Here is a 16487-nt window from a genome sequence, read left to right as displayed (position 1 = left end):
TAACTGGGTGAACCCATGATGACCCAGAACCCTATGCTGACTGTTAGCCACATCAAGGCTGAGTGAGTCCCATGTCTTATCAACACTCCACTGTGCCCAGGAGGAAGGCACCATCCTCAGTGAGGCCAAGACAGGGCTGGCACACTCACTCCACAGCTCTGCCACAGTCTTCCGAGTCTTCAGTGCCCCCTGCACTTCCCTAGACCCCAAGGACCTAAGGATCAAGACAGAGTGGCTCCTGACACTGGAGTCACCGGAGCCTGTACCATCTCCCCGCCAAGGCCACAGGCTCCTTCCATAGAGACACACACCTCGACCCCAGTCCAGCTCCCACTGTCCCTTCGGTCATCCATGCTAGACACTACGTCACCTCTTTGATTTAATATCAGCCGACAAATACCCAGGCCTGCAGGCTAATCATGTGCCTAGGGCCACCAGGGCCGCCAGGCCACCAAGGCCATCATGGCCGCCAGGGCCGACCTAGCGCCTACATTCTGGAACATCAGAAGCCATCTCCTCTCGCTCCCCTGTTCTGCATCGTTTTCTTTCCCACTGCTGTATTTCCAAGCACAGATCTCAAAGGAGAGGCACAAAAAATCAACCCCCAAACCCCAGGTTCACATTCCCAGCCATCAAATGGCGGCAATAACCGGATGCCTCTGCCACTCCTATTCAGGGGTTTCAGCTACCAGGAGGTGCATCCCATCACACTCAGCTCCGCTTGGAGTTTCAGATACTTGCACTGGGAACTGCTGGAGGCACCCTTTTGGTCTCCAGCTGGGTTTATGGCTCTGTGGATGGGCTCTCCCAGCATGCCTGAGGACCTAGATTCAGTTCTTAGCGCTGAAGCAGAGTGAATACTGGGTAAGTCTGTGAAATCATAGCAGCTGACACGCAGAGCACTTACCATGTATCTGGCCCACACATTAATGACCTATGATGTGCATTTGACAAATGAGAAAAATGGGGCACAGCGAGCTTTAGAACCTTGCCTTGGGTCACAGAGCCAAACACTTTTACCCAGAGAGTCTGCCTCAGGCATCCAGGCTCCTCACAACACCGTCAATTATGATACTATCCATTTAGCTTCATCCAATGATGGTTCTGACACTCCAGAGACCCTTGCAGCAACCGAGCCCCTGAATTAACCGCAGGCCTTACTGTCTCAGTCCTGGACCACCCCCAGCCACTACGTTTCAGAATTTCCCTACTTTCAGAACGTTAGAGCTCTGCCCAGCCTCACCTCAGCCTGTGTCTATTCCCCCTAGATTCTGTCACCTCCATAAGTCAGCCCATTAGGAAGCAAGGGAGCTTGGCTCTAAGACTTGACCAGCTGTGTGGCTCTGGGCCAGGCTCTCGACCTCTCTGAGCCTCTGTTTCCTTCTGTTACAAGGAAGCCCATTTCTCAGGCTGGGGTGAGGGTGGAAAGTGAGGGGTCCTCTCTTTCCTGACCTCCCTTACCCAGATTCTGGGAATGCACTGGGCATTTCAAGAGGAGCCTGTAGACTGAAGGTAGAGTGTGGGGCCTGAATAACTCCAACTTCCCCATTCCTCAGGCCACCATGAGTCCTTTCCTGTGCACAGACACCCTTAGAAGAAAGTCAGGAACATTTGGGCACAGCCACATGGTGCCAGATCAATCCCAGAGGAGGGAGGTCTCCTCTCACAGTGGGGGCCTCAGGGTTCAGCGCTCTATTATGGATGGGGGTTGTCAGTTTGTCTTCCATCTCCCCTTCCCTTCTACACCAACAGGGCTAGCAGGTGCAGAGTCCAGACCCAGCGCCAGGCGCTCCATGAGTGGGAGGACATGACTGTGTTCTCAGGCTATGCTGGCCATCAGCTGTTAACTGGACAGTAGCAGCACAGTGACCCACAGAGCCTGGTGAGGTAAGGGAGAGCAAGGCACAAGCAGGGAAGGAGCAGCAGGCAACCCAAAGCCCACAGACCCGCCTGCGAGAGCTCTTCTAGGGAACAGGCCTAGTTAGCCGCATCACTGTTAGCTCTCTCTTAGCACCATCTGCTCCTTCCTTTTTTCAGGACTTGTGTGGAAAACGCCCACTCACACTGTGACTCCACCTATGCTCCTGGCAGCTAGACTAGCCAGAGGGATGGCAGCTATCCTAGCTCCTCAGAAGCCCCAATGAAGCACGGAAGAAGGGAGGGAGGGAAGGAGGGAGGGAGGGAGGGACATAGTGGGAATCCCAATGCCTCTGGCAGACCAGCAGTATTGTTGGCAGAGTCAGTATGTGCGTTTTTGATGGACAGAGCTGGTGATGTTCTAACTTGGGGTAGACAGACCCCAGAGGAGGGCGGCTGGGAGCTGGGGAGGAGGCTAGACTCCTGAACTGAGAACCAAGCACTCCACACTCCAGTTGTATCTGAGTTATTAGACTGACTGTGGAAGAGCCATAGGGCCTGGGCTCAGGTAACCTAGTTTTACTCAATAAAGGTCTCGAAGGTCCGCTTTCCAATACAGCACAAGTATCATCATCCTATTCTAAGTTCCAGCCCTTGGCTCTAATTTACAAATTAAGCTATCACATATGTATAGGAAAGCAGTGGAGGCGGGGGTTGGCACTATGCCAGCTCAGGTGTGCAGCGGGGGTCGTCTTGGCATGGATCCACTGGCTGAGGAGGACACTGAAACCTTTAAACAGAGCAGATTCAGCAGGCACATGAACACTGCCGTAGCTGGGTTCGTGTGTACACAGTTAATTCTGCTTCTTGGCTTTTATGATGTATGAAGTCATCATACATGTGAAAGTGTTAATTTCTTTTGGGGAGGGTAGTAAAAGACAGGTTTTCTCTGTGTAGTCCGGGCTGTCCTGGAACTTGCCCTGTAGACCAGGCTGGCCTTGAACGCAGAGATCCCCTTCCTCTGCCACCTGAGTGCGAGGATAAAAGGTGTGGGACACCGCCACTTGGTGAAAGTGTTTGAACCATTTCAAACACTGACGGACTTAAAGAAATATTGTAGGGAACACATTTGTTCAGGAATATGCCCCAAACGATCAAGATGGCAGGAGAAGGGAGAGGCAGACAACACTATCTAGAGCCACAGGAGCAGAGACAACAGCATCTTTTCTAGGTGCATGGCCAGACCACACCTCCCTATCTGCTCTACACAAGCATGGGAGCAGGCTGGACAGTGGCACATCCTAGCCTACCCTGAAGGCTGCTTCCTACAAACCCTGAATGAAGGGAACCTGGTCTCTGAGTGTCCGAAGAAGCGGAGCATCCACTCCACTGGGACTTCACATGAGGGGAAAATAAGCTTGTATGTTATGAGGACACCAAGTTTCTTAGGTCCTTTCTCAAAGAAGCTGTTGGACGGATGCAAAGGCGGCATCCCTGAGGTCTCGCCCTTCCCTCCATCTCCAGCAGCTTGGTATGTGGGTGCTTCCTCTGCAATGGACAGGATATGAGCACCCGAGGGGGCCAGGCACCATGCTGAGGGCATTACAGAGTGCTCACGTGACCCTCACGGCAGTCCAGGAGCGGGCATGAAGTATCATTAGGTCCATCTTTCATTGCTGTCACAGAGCAGAGAGAGGTGCAGTGGCACCGTGATCTGAAGTAGACAGCTAGCCTTATACTGCCCCATGCCCTGCTCAGCACCCTATTATGTGTAAGGCTCTAGGCCAGGTCCCGCTGAGGACAGCGCAAGCCTGATTCTGCCACAGCTTTGGAACCCCACTAGTGTAGAAGTGACAAGGTGGATGTGGTACATGTCACCGAGCTGAGGAGATGGGAGGGCCATTATTGTCAAGGCTGTAGAGTGTTAAGGAAGGAACACTGCCCCCCCCCGAAGAATGGGGGGTGGGCTTCCTGGAGGAGGAGGTACTTGAGGTGGGGAGATGATGCCCTACTTGGAGCTTAGCATTACCTTCTAATCCTCAAGAATAAGCTCAGACAATCCCACTACCCTGGCTACAGTAAGGACCTGTAAGAATCCAGGGCAAAAAAGATAATGAAATCAATGAAAATAAATAAACAAACAAATTAACCCCCCAGTGGAGAAAAAGCCCACAGAGACAGACAACTTCGCAGCTGAAGTCTATGGCCTCTGCAAAAATCATCAGTGCTAACACTTGAACTCTTCCAGAAAGGAAGGCTGGGAGGAGCCCTTCCTAACACCTTTTACGAGGCTGATGTCACCCTAATACCTAAGCCAAAGGGACCACAGGAGAGCAGGACGAATGCCGATGACATAAACATCCCTAAGAAAGTCTCAGCCGGCTGAAACTGCAAGTGAGAACTGATGGACAGGAGGAAGAGGTTTCACACCTGGGGCTTCACACCTGTGGCAGAAACTGCAAGTGAGAACTAACACAACACGAGGAAGGGGCTTCACACCTGGCCTGGGAGGCATCACACCAACGGGAGAGGTGAACCACACAATCCTGATACAGAACAAGCTCAGGACAGCATCCACATCTGCCTGCACGCCATCACGTCCCACATGATGATAATGGACTAAACCTCTGAACTGTAAGTGAGCCACCACAATTAAACGAGCAAGGCGGCCACGCATATAACGAAAAGGTGTTTGGCATCAATTAACTGTCAAGGAGATGCAAATCAAAACTCTCTGGTACCATCTCAGGCTGCCACTGAATCCAAAAGGTAACAAGTGTGTGGGGTGGGGGAGCGTGGAAGAAAGACAATGCGTGCACACAGCTGGGGGGTATAGACTGGTGGAGCCATCGTGAAAAACAGGGATCAAACACAGAACAACCCTAGACCCAGCAATCTCTCCTCTAGATGTAAACCCCAAAGAAATGAAACCCCTAAGGGCTACCTGCACCCCCACTGCAGCCTAGTCATTACAGCCAGAACTTGGGGCAGCTGCCACCTGATGGAGAGATATAGAAAACGAGGCTCTTGGGCCTAATGGGATATTATTCAGCCTTAAAAAGAGGAGATCCCGCCTGGTGCCTGAATGGACCTGGAGGACATTCTGCTATGTGGACTAGGGAGGGGAGGAGAACCTGATATACAGAGAGAAGAGTGGTTACCAGAGTCAGGGTCGGGCGGGAGGTAGGAAAGTGAAAGGCAGCCAATCAAAGCAGAGAATGCCATATGCACACTTGGGAGAGGCCAGATAAATACCCCAGGTCGATAATAATAGCACATTGCATGCAGGGTTTTGCTACACAAGGTCATAGCTGTTCTTTGTTGCGGCCATGGATTAGACACAGAGGCAACTTGCTTCCAAAGAGACACATGAAGGAAGCTGGATCCCCATACGGTGATGCTACAAGGTGGTGGTCCCTTTAAGAGCTGAGGAAGTACAGGTGGGGGTACAGACAGGGGTATGGATGGGGATGTTGTATGATATTCCGATCACATTCTGACACCCTTGAAAGTGTCAGAAAAATTTGCTTTGAAACAGAGGGCAGAGCTAACTACTAGCTGACCAAAATTAACAATAGAGGTTTTGGAGGACTGAGGACGGATAGAGACACCAGAAGTAGTAGGGAGGGCTTAGAGAGGGTCTGGGACCCTTTTGGATCAAGGAGCAAGAGAGAGGAGGTCACTGGTTGCTTATCATCTGTTTGTCTGATCATTCGGGTTCTGACCCTGATACCTGACTCCCGAGTTTTTATTGATAAAGAATAATTAAATAAAGACTTCAATTTGGCAAAGCCTATAGCACCCAATATTCCCAGGAGGCCTCCCATCCAAGTACTAACCAGGCCTGACCCTGCTTAGCTTCTGAGATCAGATGAGATTGGGTGCATCCAGGGTGGTATTGATATTTAAACTTTCATCTGGCGCCCAACATGGGGTGCCAAAATGTACTAGGCTCTTTCTTTGGGCCACCAACCAGCTCCCAAATTATGACACAGAGACTTCTTAATGGTTTTGAATGCTCTGCCTAGCTTTAGCACATTTCTGGCTAGCTCTTTTAACTTAATTATCCCGTTTCTCTTTATCTGGCTTTTGCCTCAGGAATTTTTTTTAACCTTTTCTTACTTTTTTGCTGTCTTGCTCTCTCTGTGTCTGGCCGGCTGAAGGATGCCTGGCTTCTGGCTCCAGGGATGTCCCTCAGTCTCTCCTCTTCCTCTTGCAATTATTTCTCTCTCAAGCCTAGATTTCTTCTATTTACTCTCTCTGCTTGGCAGCCCCACCGATCCCTTCCCTTTCCTACATGGCTATTGGCTACTTAGCTTTTTATCAGACCAATCAGGTACCTTAAGCCCTGGAGAGCCCTTAAGACAGCCATGGTCATGACAGCCATACAAGGCCTGTGCAAAGGCCTCAACCAGCAGAGACTGAAGTTACAGCATAAGAACACATGGGCGCCTGCACGGGAGGTTGAACGCTGATGAAACCAGTTTGGCTCTAGCAAGCACATGCCAGCGTCACTTCCTGAGCTGGGATGACGCTTTGTGGCAACGGGCAGAGTGCACAGCGGGGACAATGGGCAGCTCTGCCTTATCTACAAAGTTACTTCAACATTGAAAGTTCACTTAGCTTTTAAAAATGAGAAGTAAAAATGTCAGAACTAAAACAAAAACCAAGGGGTCAAGGCCAGGGGCTTGTCTGCACCCCAGCTCCCAGAATGCCCGGCACACAGCAGGCCCAAGTGACCAGTGAGCAACCCCCCTCCCCCCACACACACATACACCTGAGTGTTCCAGCCTCTGGAAGGCGCTCTGCAGGTCCACACAGGAAGTCCTGCACCCTTTCTACTGCTCCTCAGCACAGGCTCAATGGTAACTTCCTGCCCAAAGATGCCCACAGTGATAGGAAACAGTCACCCAGGCTTCACCACTGGCCTACCACTACCCGCCCCCAACTTCCATGGCAACAAACCATAAACACAACTAAGTAGATAACAACCAACATCGGGGTATCTGTGGGATGCCCCTAAGAAAATAAAGCGATAACAACGCACCCTCCAGAATATGATGCTGTTGAGAAAGCCAGCTCTTACGTCATAGACGTGCATGAAAATCTCGGCTGCGTCACCTGCCACTGTGGCATCATCGTCAAGTGTGCAGTCCTTTCTCAGGCCAGCAGGGATACAGCTCCTCCCCAGCTGTGAACCAAGGAGATCCATGGCAAGCCTTTGGCTTAGCCCTAGATGCAAGCTGCCTGCTAGGTACACTTGGTGCCAGAGCAACACAGCCCCAGGGAGGCCTGAGGGTGATGCCCAGGAGCCGCTGGTATTTGCAGTGGAGGAAGGGTACACTCCTCAGGAGAGAGCTGGCCAACTCTGGCCATGCCCTCCAATGCGGCTCAGAGAAGAGTTCAAGTGCTAGCAAAAGCCCTTGGCCTGGCCAGCCCAGGGGAACAGAACTCTGACTTGTCCCTCTGGCCACAGGCCAAGAGTCCCAGGGGCTCTGCTCCAAGTCCTGTCCATCCAGTGAGCACACGCTGGTCACACTGGCCAGCCAGGGTGTGTGACACAGGGCTGTGCATTGCTTTGTTTGGCCTATCGTGATGGCTAACAGAAACAAAACTGGAGTCCATTGCCAATCATTTGTACCTAATGTTAAGCTTTTTGTCTTCTCTTAAAAGACAAGGGGATCTGAAGGCCACAGAGACACACCGAGGCTACTTTTCTTGCTGGACACCACGCCCTCCAGCTAGCCACAATCAGCTCTCTGGATAGCTCAGTGTAAAAGACGTGTCCTCTCAGGACTTTACGATGGTTACTGAAAAGGGCAGCCCAGATTCCACCTGTCCCGGGAGTTCTCAAGTGGGCACCATTGGCCCTGCAGAGCCAGGACCCTTCCTCCCTATGGTCACACACCATGTGCCCCACCATTGTAGTTTACCAGTTCCAATAACTATACAGCGGTTAAACAGCTGCCGGGCCGGTGTCCCTCGAAATCCCTGCAATGAAGGAGAACCCCAATCTAAAAATGAGGCAAACTAATACATGTACCTTGTTCAGGGTTCCCAGTGGTGAGAAGAGACAGCGACCATGAGAGGTTTGCCACATGGGGAGGGCTGGTCCTGGGGCAGCTCAGGGCAGCCAGTGCTCAGTTAACCTCTGGGGCATTTGCAATGGAGAAGAGGATCCTGGTCCAAACTATGTGTCACACTCCTGGAAGATCTGGAGACACTGTCTACCATGAATGGACTCTGGGATCTAGCAAAGCATCAAAGAGGACCAAGCAACACCGAGACTCCAAAAGCTCTCAGGGGACATTCTGACTAACTCTTATGCACTAGTGGCTTCTGGTGGGAAGGTGAGGGGAGACAAGTCCTTGCCAGGATTGATGAAAATCAATAAGCTCAAGGTGTCTGAGATGAAGGATGTCCTTGCAGTGAGGTGCCGGCCTCTAGAATTCCAGTCTTGCACACACAACTCAGCGGCTGTGTGCCTGGCTAGTTACTTCCCAGCCCTGGGTCCCGAATTCTATTCTAAAGTGGAATCAGCAGAGGAAATAGTTCCTGGAGAGAAAAAGGAGCCTAGATGGGAGAAAATATTCTCAAACCAAAGATCTGACGGGGGCGAAGGCGGGAGGAAATAATAGCTAAAACATACAGAAAAATCCTTCAACTCAACAGCTAAAGCATATGCCACCCCAAGTTAAAGGTCCAAGTAGACAGATGTTACAAGGCAAACAAGTGGCCGGTGGATATGAAAAGGCATCCCACATGACCAGTCACCAGGGACACAGCCACCTGAAGGCTCACTGCACATCTCCTTGCATGACATTATCCAAAAACAAAAGACACTAAGTGCTGGTGAGGGCGTGGGGACTGGGATTCAGGAAGTTGCTGAGACTGTAAAATGGTATCGCTGTTATCGGAACCACCTACCCAGCAACCCCATTACTTGGCATTTATCGCTCTCCACAAATTGAAATCAAAGAGATGTCTGCGCAGCTCTGTTCGCTGAGGATTAAGCGCAACAGCCAGACTGTGGGAACAACCTCAACATCCATCCAAAGATGAGCGGATAGAGAGGTGTCTGAGTACACGGCACAATATTACACAGCCTTAAAAAGGAGGACACCTGTCATTTGTGATGAGGCAGATGAACGTAGAGGACAATGTTAAGTGACAAAACTCAGCCACAGGACAAATGTAGAAGGGCGCCTCTCTATGAACTCTCAAAAATAGGCAAGCCAGAGGAAGCAGAGAGTGGTAGCTGCCAGGGACTAGGGAAGGGATGGAGGGAGGGAGAGCTGTCCAATGGTCGGTTTCAGTTACACAAGATGAAGATCTTCTATAGACCTGCTGCAGACACGGAGCCCATAGCTAATGATGCTGTACTGTGAGGTCAAGTTTCTCAGGAGTATTCTTTCCTGCGCTTCGAAACTAAGATGAATACCAGTGACAATAAAGTGACAGCCTGGGGGTCTGCGAGAGTGCTGGGGCCTGCTCTGTATCCAGCTAGTGGTCATAAGCAGGCCTCAAATTTCATTAGAAGGACACCAAAAAAAGTCAATTTTATTGTGTGGTAAGTAAAAATAAATAAAACACTGGCAATAAAGTACTTGTGGCTGCATCCGTCTGACCGGACCGGCACGGCTGTCAGTGATGGGCCTAGCTCAGTGCCAAAGAAGCATCAGCATTATATCCTCTCTCCCCCCACCCCCGAAAAGTCAAGACCTAGCCTCAAATGGGAGCAAGATGGGAGGCTGCAGGAGCTGCAGGAGCTGCTGGGATGCCAACAGCAGACACAGATGCCAGGTGTGGTAGCCAGATGCAGCTGGTTTCAGTTTTCAGTTCTCAGGGCTGATGGTGGACTGCTCCGGTCCCCTCTGACCACTTGTCTGTTCTCTGAGAGTTGGATATTAAGGTCCTTTGTGCATTGTTAGAATCGGGTTATGTGGCATTCCAAATAGAAACACATTATTATGCACACATACACACCAGGCCTGCTGAGTTCACTTAATGATTAAGCTTAGCCACTGCCAGGTCTCTCATCTTGGGCAGGGTTCCCACTATCTGGATGAAGAGCACAGCACACTGGGTCCATTGCAGGCAGTCCTTGCTTCCTGTCCAGCCGTGCTTCAGGCAGGTTCCTGGAGGGTAGCTGGTATTCCTGGACAGGGAGGTTGTGCCATCAGAAGGAGCCTGGTGCTAGAGGCTCCTTGAGACACCCTCTTTGAGACCCACAGTTTCTGGTGGCCCATCTCCATGGCTGTGATACTGAGGTTCTGCGGGTGAGGTGCCTTTTGTAGATCCTCTTCCATGACCCTGCTCTCTCCTGCTTTCCCCAGGGGCCATGAATTTTTCAGAACGGATACACAGGCGTGCCGGAGGGCTGCCTCGCCTGTACTTTCCCCACATATATAACCAATGCAATTAGGTTAATAGACCTACAAGCACAAGTTGACAATAGATGATTAGGCTAATTACCCCCTCCTTAAAGGATCAATTAGGGCTGTGCTGCCCAAACTATATTCTGAGAAGCGGTGCCAGGCACTCAACAACGGGCTCCTTAGACTAGACATCTGACACAAACTAGGCTGAACTAGGACCCTGCTTCCTTCCACGCAGGATTTCACGGAGGCTTTCGAATGGTGGACAAGTGTTAGAGGGAGAACACAGGCTGGAAGAACTGTGGGGTCCAGTCAGTGGCGTGGGGGCGGGAGAGGGCTGTCTGTAGACCTCAACGTGGCTCTACTCACCAAAGGACTCATCAAAGCACAGGCTCAGAGTAGGGTTGCGCACGGAGTTCCTGTGTGTCCCCCCCCCCAAGCTTCCCGTGATGCTGTTGGTCTTTGGAGAGCATAACAGAAAGGACAGGTGACACACATCTGCAAACTACTACCTGAGGAGCTGAGGCAGGAGGATCTCAAATTCCAGGTCAGTATGGGCAACTTAACAGGTCCTATCTCAAAATAAAAGGGGAGGCAGAATGGCTCAGTGGAAGAACATCAGCTAGCCCTGTGTTTCATGTCCAGCAGGGTGGTGGGGGCAGGGGAGACCTACTCTGAGACTGACTCTCTTTTTGGCCACCATAGAAATAGAAAAACAGACTATTTAGGTCATGTAGTAGGACCAGAACTCCTCTCCCCAGTGTTGCCTGCCAGGGCTCCACCAATCCCTGCTCCCGAGGGCTCTAGCCCTCTTACCCGTTGCTCTTCCAACCTTGAGCAATCCTTCTTAGCTCATGTTTGCACAGACGCACAGCTGGCTCCGTTCTGATTTCAAGCAATGCCCATGGTTAACCAGGGTCCTGGCTCACTGATTTAGAGGTGCAGGGCAAGCTTTAGCCAGAACGCCTTCCTCACCGATGGCCTGGGTGGAGAGACTTTTCCAGGCGAGCATGTGAACATAGATAGCTACTGACCCAACACTTCCAGATGTCAACAGTGTGGGGACTTTAGCAAAAATTGATTTTAGAAAATTCTGGAATCGGGTGTTGGAAAGAGTGCGAGAGGAAAGGGGGAAGAAAGGGGAGGATATGAGTGTCTCAAGTTGGGTGCTGCTGGGTCGGGGTTCGTGAGGAGGAAGGAGATGCAGCCAATTAGAGGAGGATTTGCTTCTCTCTGAATTCAGGGACCAGGAGAGAACACACTTCCAGCCCACAGGACACAGGAGCTCCAGACACACACAGTAGTGTGGGGTCAGTTTCTTCAATCACTGTCTTCAGGACCTCAGTTCTCGGCGGGCTCACTGTAATGGGATGACCGGAAAGTCTTCAGGGCCTGCCTTGCCTACGTCTGTTGGGCAGGTTGTTCACTGAGTCATGCCCATGGGACTCCAACAGTGAGGTCGACAGTGCTCGGCACTAGGACACGCTTAACAAACGTGAACGCCTGGCTTTTGCAGGCCATTCTAACTCTCGTCTGAATTTCCATTATAAACGTGCCGGGAAGTATGTGTTCCTGCTAGTCTCTAGTTCTTTCTGGGATGTGGAGGTAGACATGGAGGCATTCTTATTGCTTCCTAGGTTGGTAGTTAACTCTTTCCTCAGAGCATCAGGGGTGGCTGAGCTTAGCCTGTTAGGGAGTAAGGGACTTCAGTTTTGTGCAGGGCCCGCTGGGAAAGCCATGTCGGGTACCAAGGAAAGCAGGCTTGATTCTCAGATCAACGTCACTCATTTGGGGGCTGAAAGTGGGATGCTGAAAAACTCAAGCCAACTTCAAGAGGGCCATGCTGGGGGTGTGGCTCAGTGGTGGAACACTTGCCTAGCACGTGCAAGGCCCTGGGGTCCATTCCCAGCACTGTAAACAAGAAAGAGGGGCGGGGGAGCAAATAAAACCTTTGCAAGGTCCACTCAAGAGTGGCCTAAGGGAGACCTTTGGAAAGCCAGAGTAAGCTGTGATGGAGGCCAAACCAAGTCACCGCAGGCAAATGACTTGCGTTGTCACACAGGGTCACAAGGTTCAGAGGGGTCCCCATCCTGAAACTCCCTGTCCTTTCTCAATAGAGCTGAACTTTTGTTCTGTACCGGACCCCACGAATCAGAATCCGATATCTGGGCTCTGCACTGCAGGACATCTCTCTTGCCCCCCAAGCGAGGCAGCACGCACATCCACCCCTCCAGAAGTGAGCACATAGATAACCAAGGGATGGGAGCAGCACCCTTAGATCATGGAGTTTCAACCTGGCCACCGTGTAAGAGCTGCCCACGGCATCTCTTCCCTGAAAGAGGAGCTCTGGAGAGGCAAGCAGCAAGTGCCACTAGCCAGCCGGAACTAGCGACAACACCCACGGACCTAGGTCACAAAGCCAGTTCTGTGAGTTCAATGATCAGTATCAGTAAAAAGCTTAATAGGAGCAAAGCAAACACAGTAATCATTTAAGGCCCACAGTCCCTCCCCACTGCCTTCAGCCTCCTCCCTTAACCCCTAAAACTCACAAAAGGGCCCATTCAAGGATGAAGAGAGAGGGCCTTGGGATACTGTTCAGTGGTGGAGAGCTTGCTTAGCATGCATGAGGCCCTGGATTCCACCCTAAGCTCCAAAGACAGGAAACAAGGATGCAGAACACTCCACCAGCAGCTGGCATCCACATCACACTATTACCTACTGCACTCTAGACAAACTGGAGGTGGGTCGTGCCCAGGGGCATCTCCAGCCGGGCACCATTCTAGACGCTGCAGACACCATCATGTGTAAACTGGACATACATCCTTGCCCTCAGGAGATGGGATCCTGCTGAAGGGGATACTGCATACTAATTCACTAACTCCAGAGTGATGGGAGAGAACAGGTGCTCCAGGGAAAGGGCACAGTCATAACGGCAGGCAGAAGCCAGAAGTTCCTGGTGCGTGCTGTGCCCCACACCCACACTCATGTATGGATGCTGACCATACCCATTTCGTGGGCAGGAAAACACACCCAAGCTAAGGCGCTGGTTTCCCCTTGGTCTTGAACTGGCAAGTGAAGGCTGTATTCTAACCACTCCATGCCCCTCTGGGTTCTCTGCTACGAAAAGATCTGACCAGGTGATGGGACTCCAAGATTCCTGTCGTGTCCCAGAGCTAAAGCTTCAGCTAACAGTCCAAACTCCAGTTCCAGCTTTATCGGTATACACGCAAAACACTTCTGCCAGAGGAGCCTCCCTGTGCTTTAAAAGGAAGATTCATTTAATCCCAGCACCAAGGAGGCAGAGGTGGGAGGATCGCTGTGAGTTCAAGGTCAGTCTGGTCTACAAGTGCTAGTTCCAGGACAGCAAGAGCTATAACCCAGAGAAACCATGTCTTAAAAGGGGATGGTTGTCAAGTTGCTTGTACAGCGGATGCTCCTGGAACCTATATCACACACACTTTCTCTCTCTCCTCTGGGAGTGCTACAAAGGCTGTGCCATGTGTCACCCATCTCGAAATGGTAGGACAAGTGGCAGGGGGCTAAACATAGGGATGACACTCAGCTAACCGATGATGGCCCTAGAGGTGGAGAGGTTTGTAGAATGGGGAGCCTTTCCTCAGAGCGAGTCCTGGAGCACTGTTGTGTCAAAATATGAAGAGGGCACATTTGCTGGGCACACAGCTTGCCCTGCACGAGGTGCTCATACCGTGGGCAACCCAAGCAAGCAAGAACTTTAAATCCACATTGGTGGGGACTCCATAACAATGGTGGCATGTCCAGAAATCCCCAGGGCAGTAGAAGCTCAGAGCTGGGCTGTGTACTCTTTAAACATCAATGCTTTAATGTCACAGGCAAAGCAGCCAAGGCAAGAGCAAGAGCTAGCTGGCTCCGGGTCTTTTGCTTGTTTGTTTGCTTTTTCATCTCACCTTTCCCCAGACTTCCAGGTCTGCCCTTCTAGCACACAGGCAAGGGTTGAGAAAGTTGAAAAGAATCAAGAGACAAGAGCCGGGATTTCTTCACCACACTCAAAATCCCTAGAGTGTAATGAACTATGTGGGGACAGAGGAGGGTTGGGAACCTTTAGAGTCAGCTCTAGAAGGGAGGTTTGGGGGACCTGGGTGTGTCCCGTCCCATGCCCTTCTTTCTGCAGGGACACACTATGGTATTGGGACTGCTCCTGAATGCTGCAGCAGGGCTCTCCAAACCCAAAGCTGACGTGTCTGGAAGCATTTGTCTGAGCCCAGGTAACCCCAGGGCTGCCTCAAAGGAGCAGGAAGCTGGTTTGCCAGATGGTACCAGTGCCCAGGATGGGCTAAAAACCACGTCAGCTAGTCAAGCAGTCTGAGGTCAATGTCCTCTCAAGACCTAGATCCCAGGTTGTCCCTGTACTATGGTGTGACAGCAAGCTTGGGCATTTTCTAGGTTGACTGTCACTCTGTCAGTAAGAGGGGAGGAGGGATACTGTGACAGATGGAGGAATAACCGTTTTCTAGCTCTGGAGAACACTCATTCATTCGTGGATGTCCTATTTCTGAGTTCCAGCCTGCAGACTGGGTAAGGGGTGCCTCATAATCCTGGTCCTTCCAGGTGGGGACCTTATTTTTAGTACCAGTTTGCAAGAGGTGAAACTGATATTTTGAGCGTACCCGGACACCTGCTGCGGCCAGCCATCTGAGTAGCGAGGGGCTGCACTCTAAGCCTTTGCTTCCAACATCTACAACATACAAAACAGCTGGGTGGAGGGGCAAGAGCCAGAATCCCGTTCCGCCAAAGCATCCCACCAGCCCGGGGTATCTCGGTGCTTCTTATCTCCAGGGAATGTCTGGTGGGGAGGCCCTTCCCAGGCAGGCTTCCAAGAGGCCTGGCCCTGTACAATAGCATTCCAGGAGGCAGAGGACCCTACAAAGGCACATACTATAGGGCATGCAGAATGCCTGGCCCTTTTGCAGGGCCCCAGAACCCCAGCTGCCTCCTCTTCATACACTGTTCCCAGCCAGGGCTGGGGGGACAGTTTTCCGTATCTGGAGAGCAGGGCATTCTGGGGCTCTGAAGAACCAAGCTACTCCAGCTGCTGCCAGACTGGATGGGGCTGCAGCCGGGAGATCCAACGGGGCAAGACCAGGCGCCCTGCCCCACCTGTCACCCTAGGTGGGGGTCCATTAGGGAGGGCTGGGGGAGAGAGCTTGAGGATGAAGTTGCTTTTATTTGGGAGTTGGGAGATGTGGGTTCCAGGTTGGGGGAGGGGAATGCAAGCTGGAGACCCCGCGCTGCTCAAAGAGAGTGCGTGGGCTTGCCCGAGCTGCACGGGGGTGGGGGTGGGGGGTATAGGGCTCCAAGCCCAGGAGAAGGCCGCAGTCCCCCAGGCCTGCCGAGGCGTGCACCGGGGTCGCGTTTGCACGCAGCGGGAATTGTCGCCACTGCAGAGAGGGCCTGGGGACTGTGCCTCACTCACCTCCTGAAGTCAAAGGGCATCGTGCCGCCGAGCCGGTGGGAGCGTTGCAGGCCAGGCGGGCCGCAGCGCCGCGTGGGTCAGAGCCCGCTGCCAACGCCTCCTTGGCTGCCCCGCCCCCGCCAGCCGGCCCGACATTCGCCACTCGCCTCCCGCCGCCGGGAAGTGACGCTCCGCGCAGCCCATTGGGCGCCGCCGCCTCCCTCGGCCGCCCCTTCCGCCGCCCGGTTAAAGGGGCCCAAGGACCGGCGAGATGGGGCGGGCTGGTAGTGGGATGGGGGCCTAAACCCAATTCTCCCGTACTCCTATTTTGGTTCCTTTTGGATTCAGATCTTCTTTCCTAGTCTTTGTGGGGCCTCAGGGCAAATCCCTCTGCCTCTAGCAGTGGTTTTTGTGTTTGTAAAACAAAGCCATTGCTTTGTGACGATCAGAGAGAACGCTGCAAGTTAGGGTTCTTGCGGGGCGCTAGCTGTGGGTGAGGGTTTAAAACTGAGGGGTGCGCAAAACACTCCTGGAAAAGTCCACTGGGCATCCTTTGCCTGACCTGCCACTACCCTTTTCTCCATCTCCATATACCCTGGTCTTCCTAGGTATCAAAGGAAACGTTGGGATCCTGATTTAGTGAACAGCCTGGCATCTAGTGAGAGCTTCTCCACCTGTTAGAATTGGGTTTAACTATCTGCTTTCATCATCTTCCTTTTGGGGTTGGTGCCAACCAGTATTTGAGCATCTACCCACCCGAAGTCAAGTCAGTGCAGGGTTATCCAGAGGCTCTGGGTTTGCACCGTTAGAAATGGCAGAGA

General features: G+C 52.1%; 1 protein-coding gene and 1 pseudogene across 1 annotated transcript in view; both read right to left on the bottom strand.

Moving 5' to 3' along the window:
- The window catches only part of Ergic1 (endoplasmic reticulum-golgi intermediate compartment 1), a 97113-nt gene extending 81280 nt beyond the window's left edge, over positions 1-15833 (bottom strand). The window contains exon 1 of the mRNA XM_041676604.1: positions 15688-15833. Coding sequence (XP_041532538.1) covers positions 15688-15707 — 20 coding nt within the window. The 5' untranslated portion in view covers positions 15708-15833. The remainder of the gene's footprint in view (positions 1-15687) is intronic.
- On the bottom strand, positions 5648-5766 carry LOC121464091 (annotated as a pseudogene).
- Positions 15834-16487: the final 654 nt, after the last annotated feature.

This window comes from Microtus oregoni, unplaced genomic scaffold (genome assembly GCF_018167655.1).
Source record: "Microtus oregoni isolate MIOR12 unplaced genomic scaffold, Mior012 000027F_ref0000203, whole genome shotgun sequence".
NCBI lineage: Eukaryota > Metazoa > Chordata > Mammalia > Rodentia > Cricetidae > Microtus > Microtus oregoni.
This window is presented reverse-complemented; position numbering and strand designations above follow the sequence as displayed.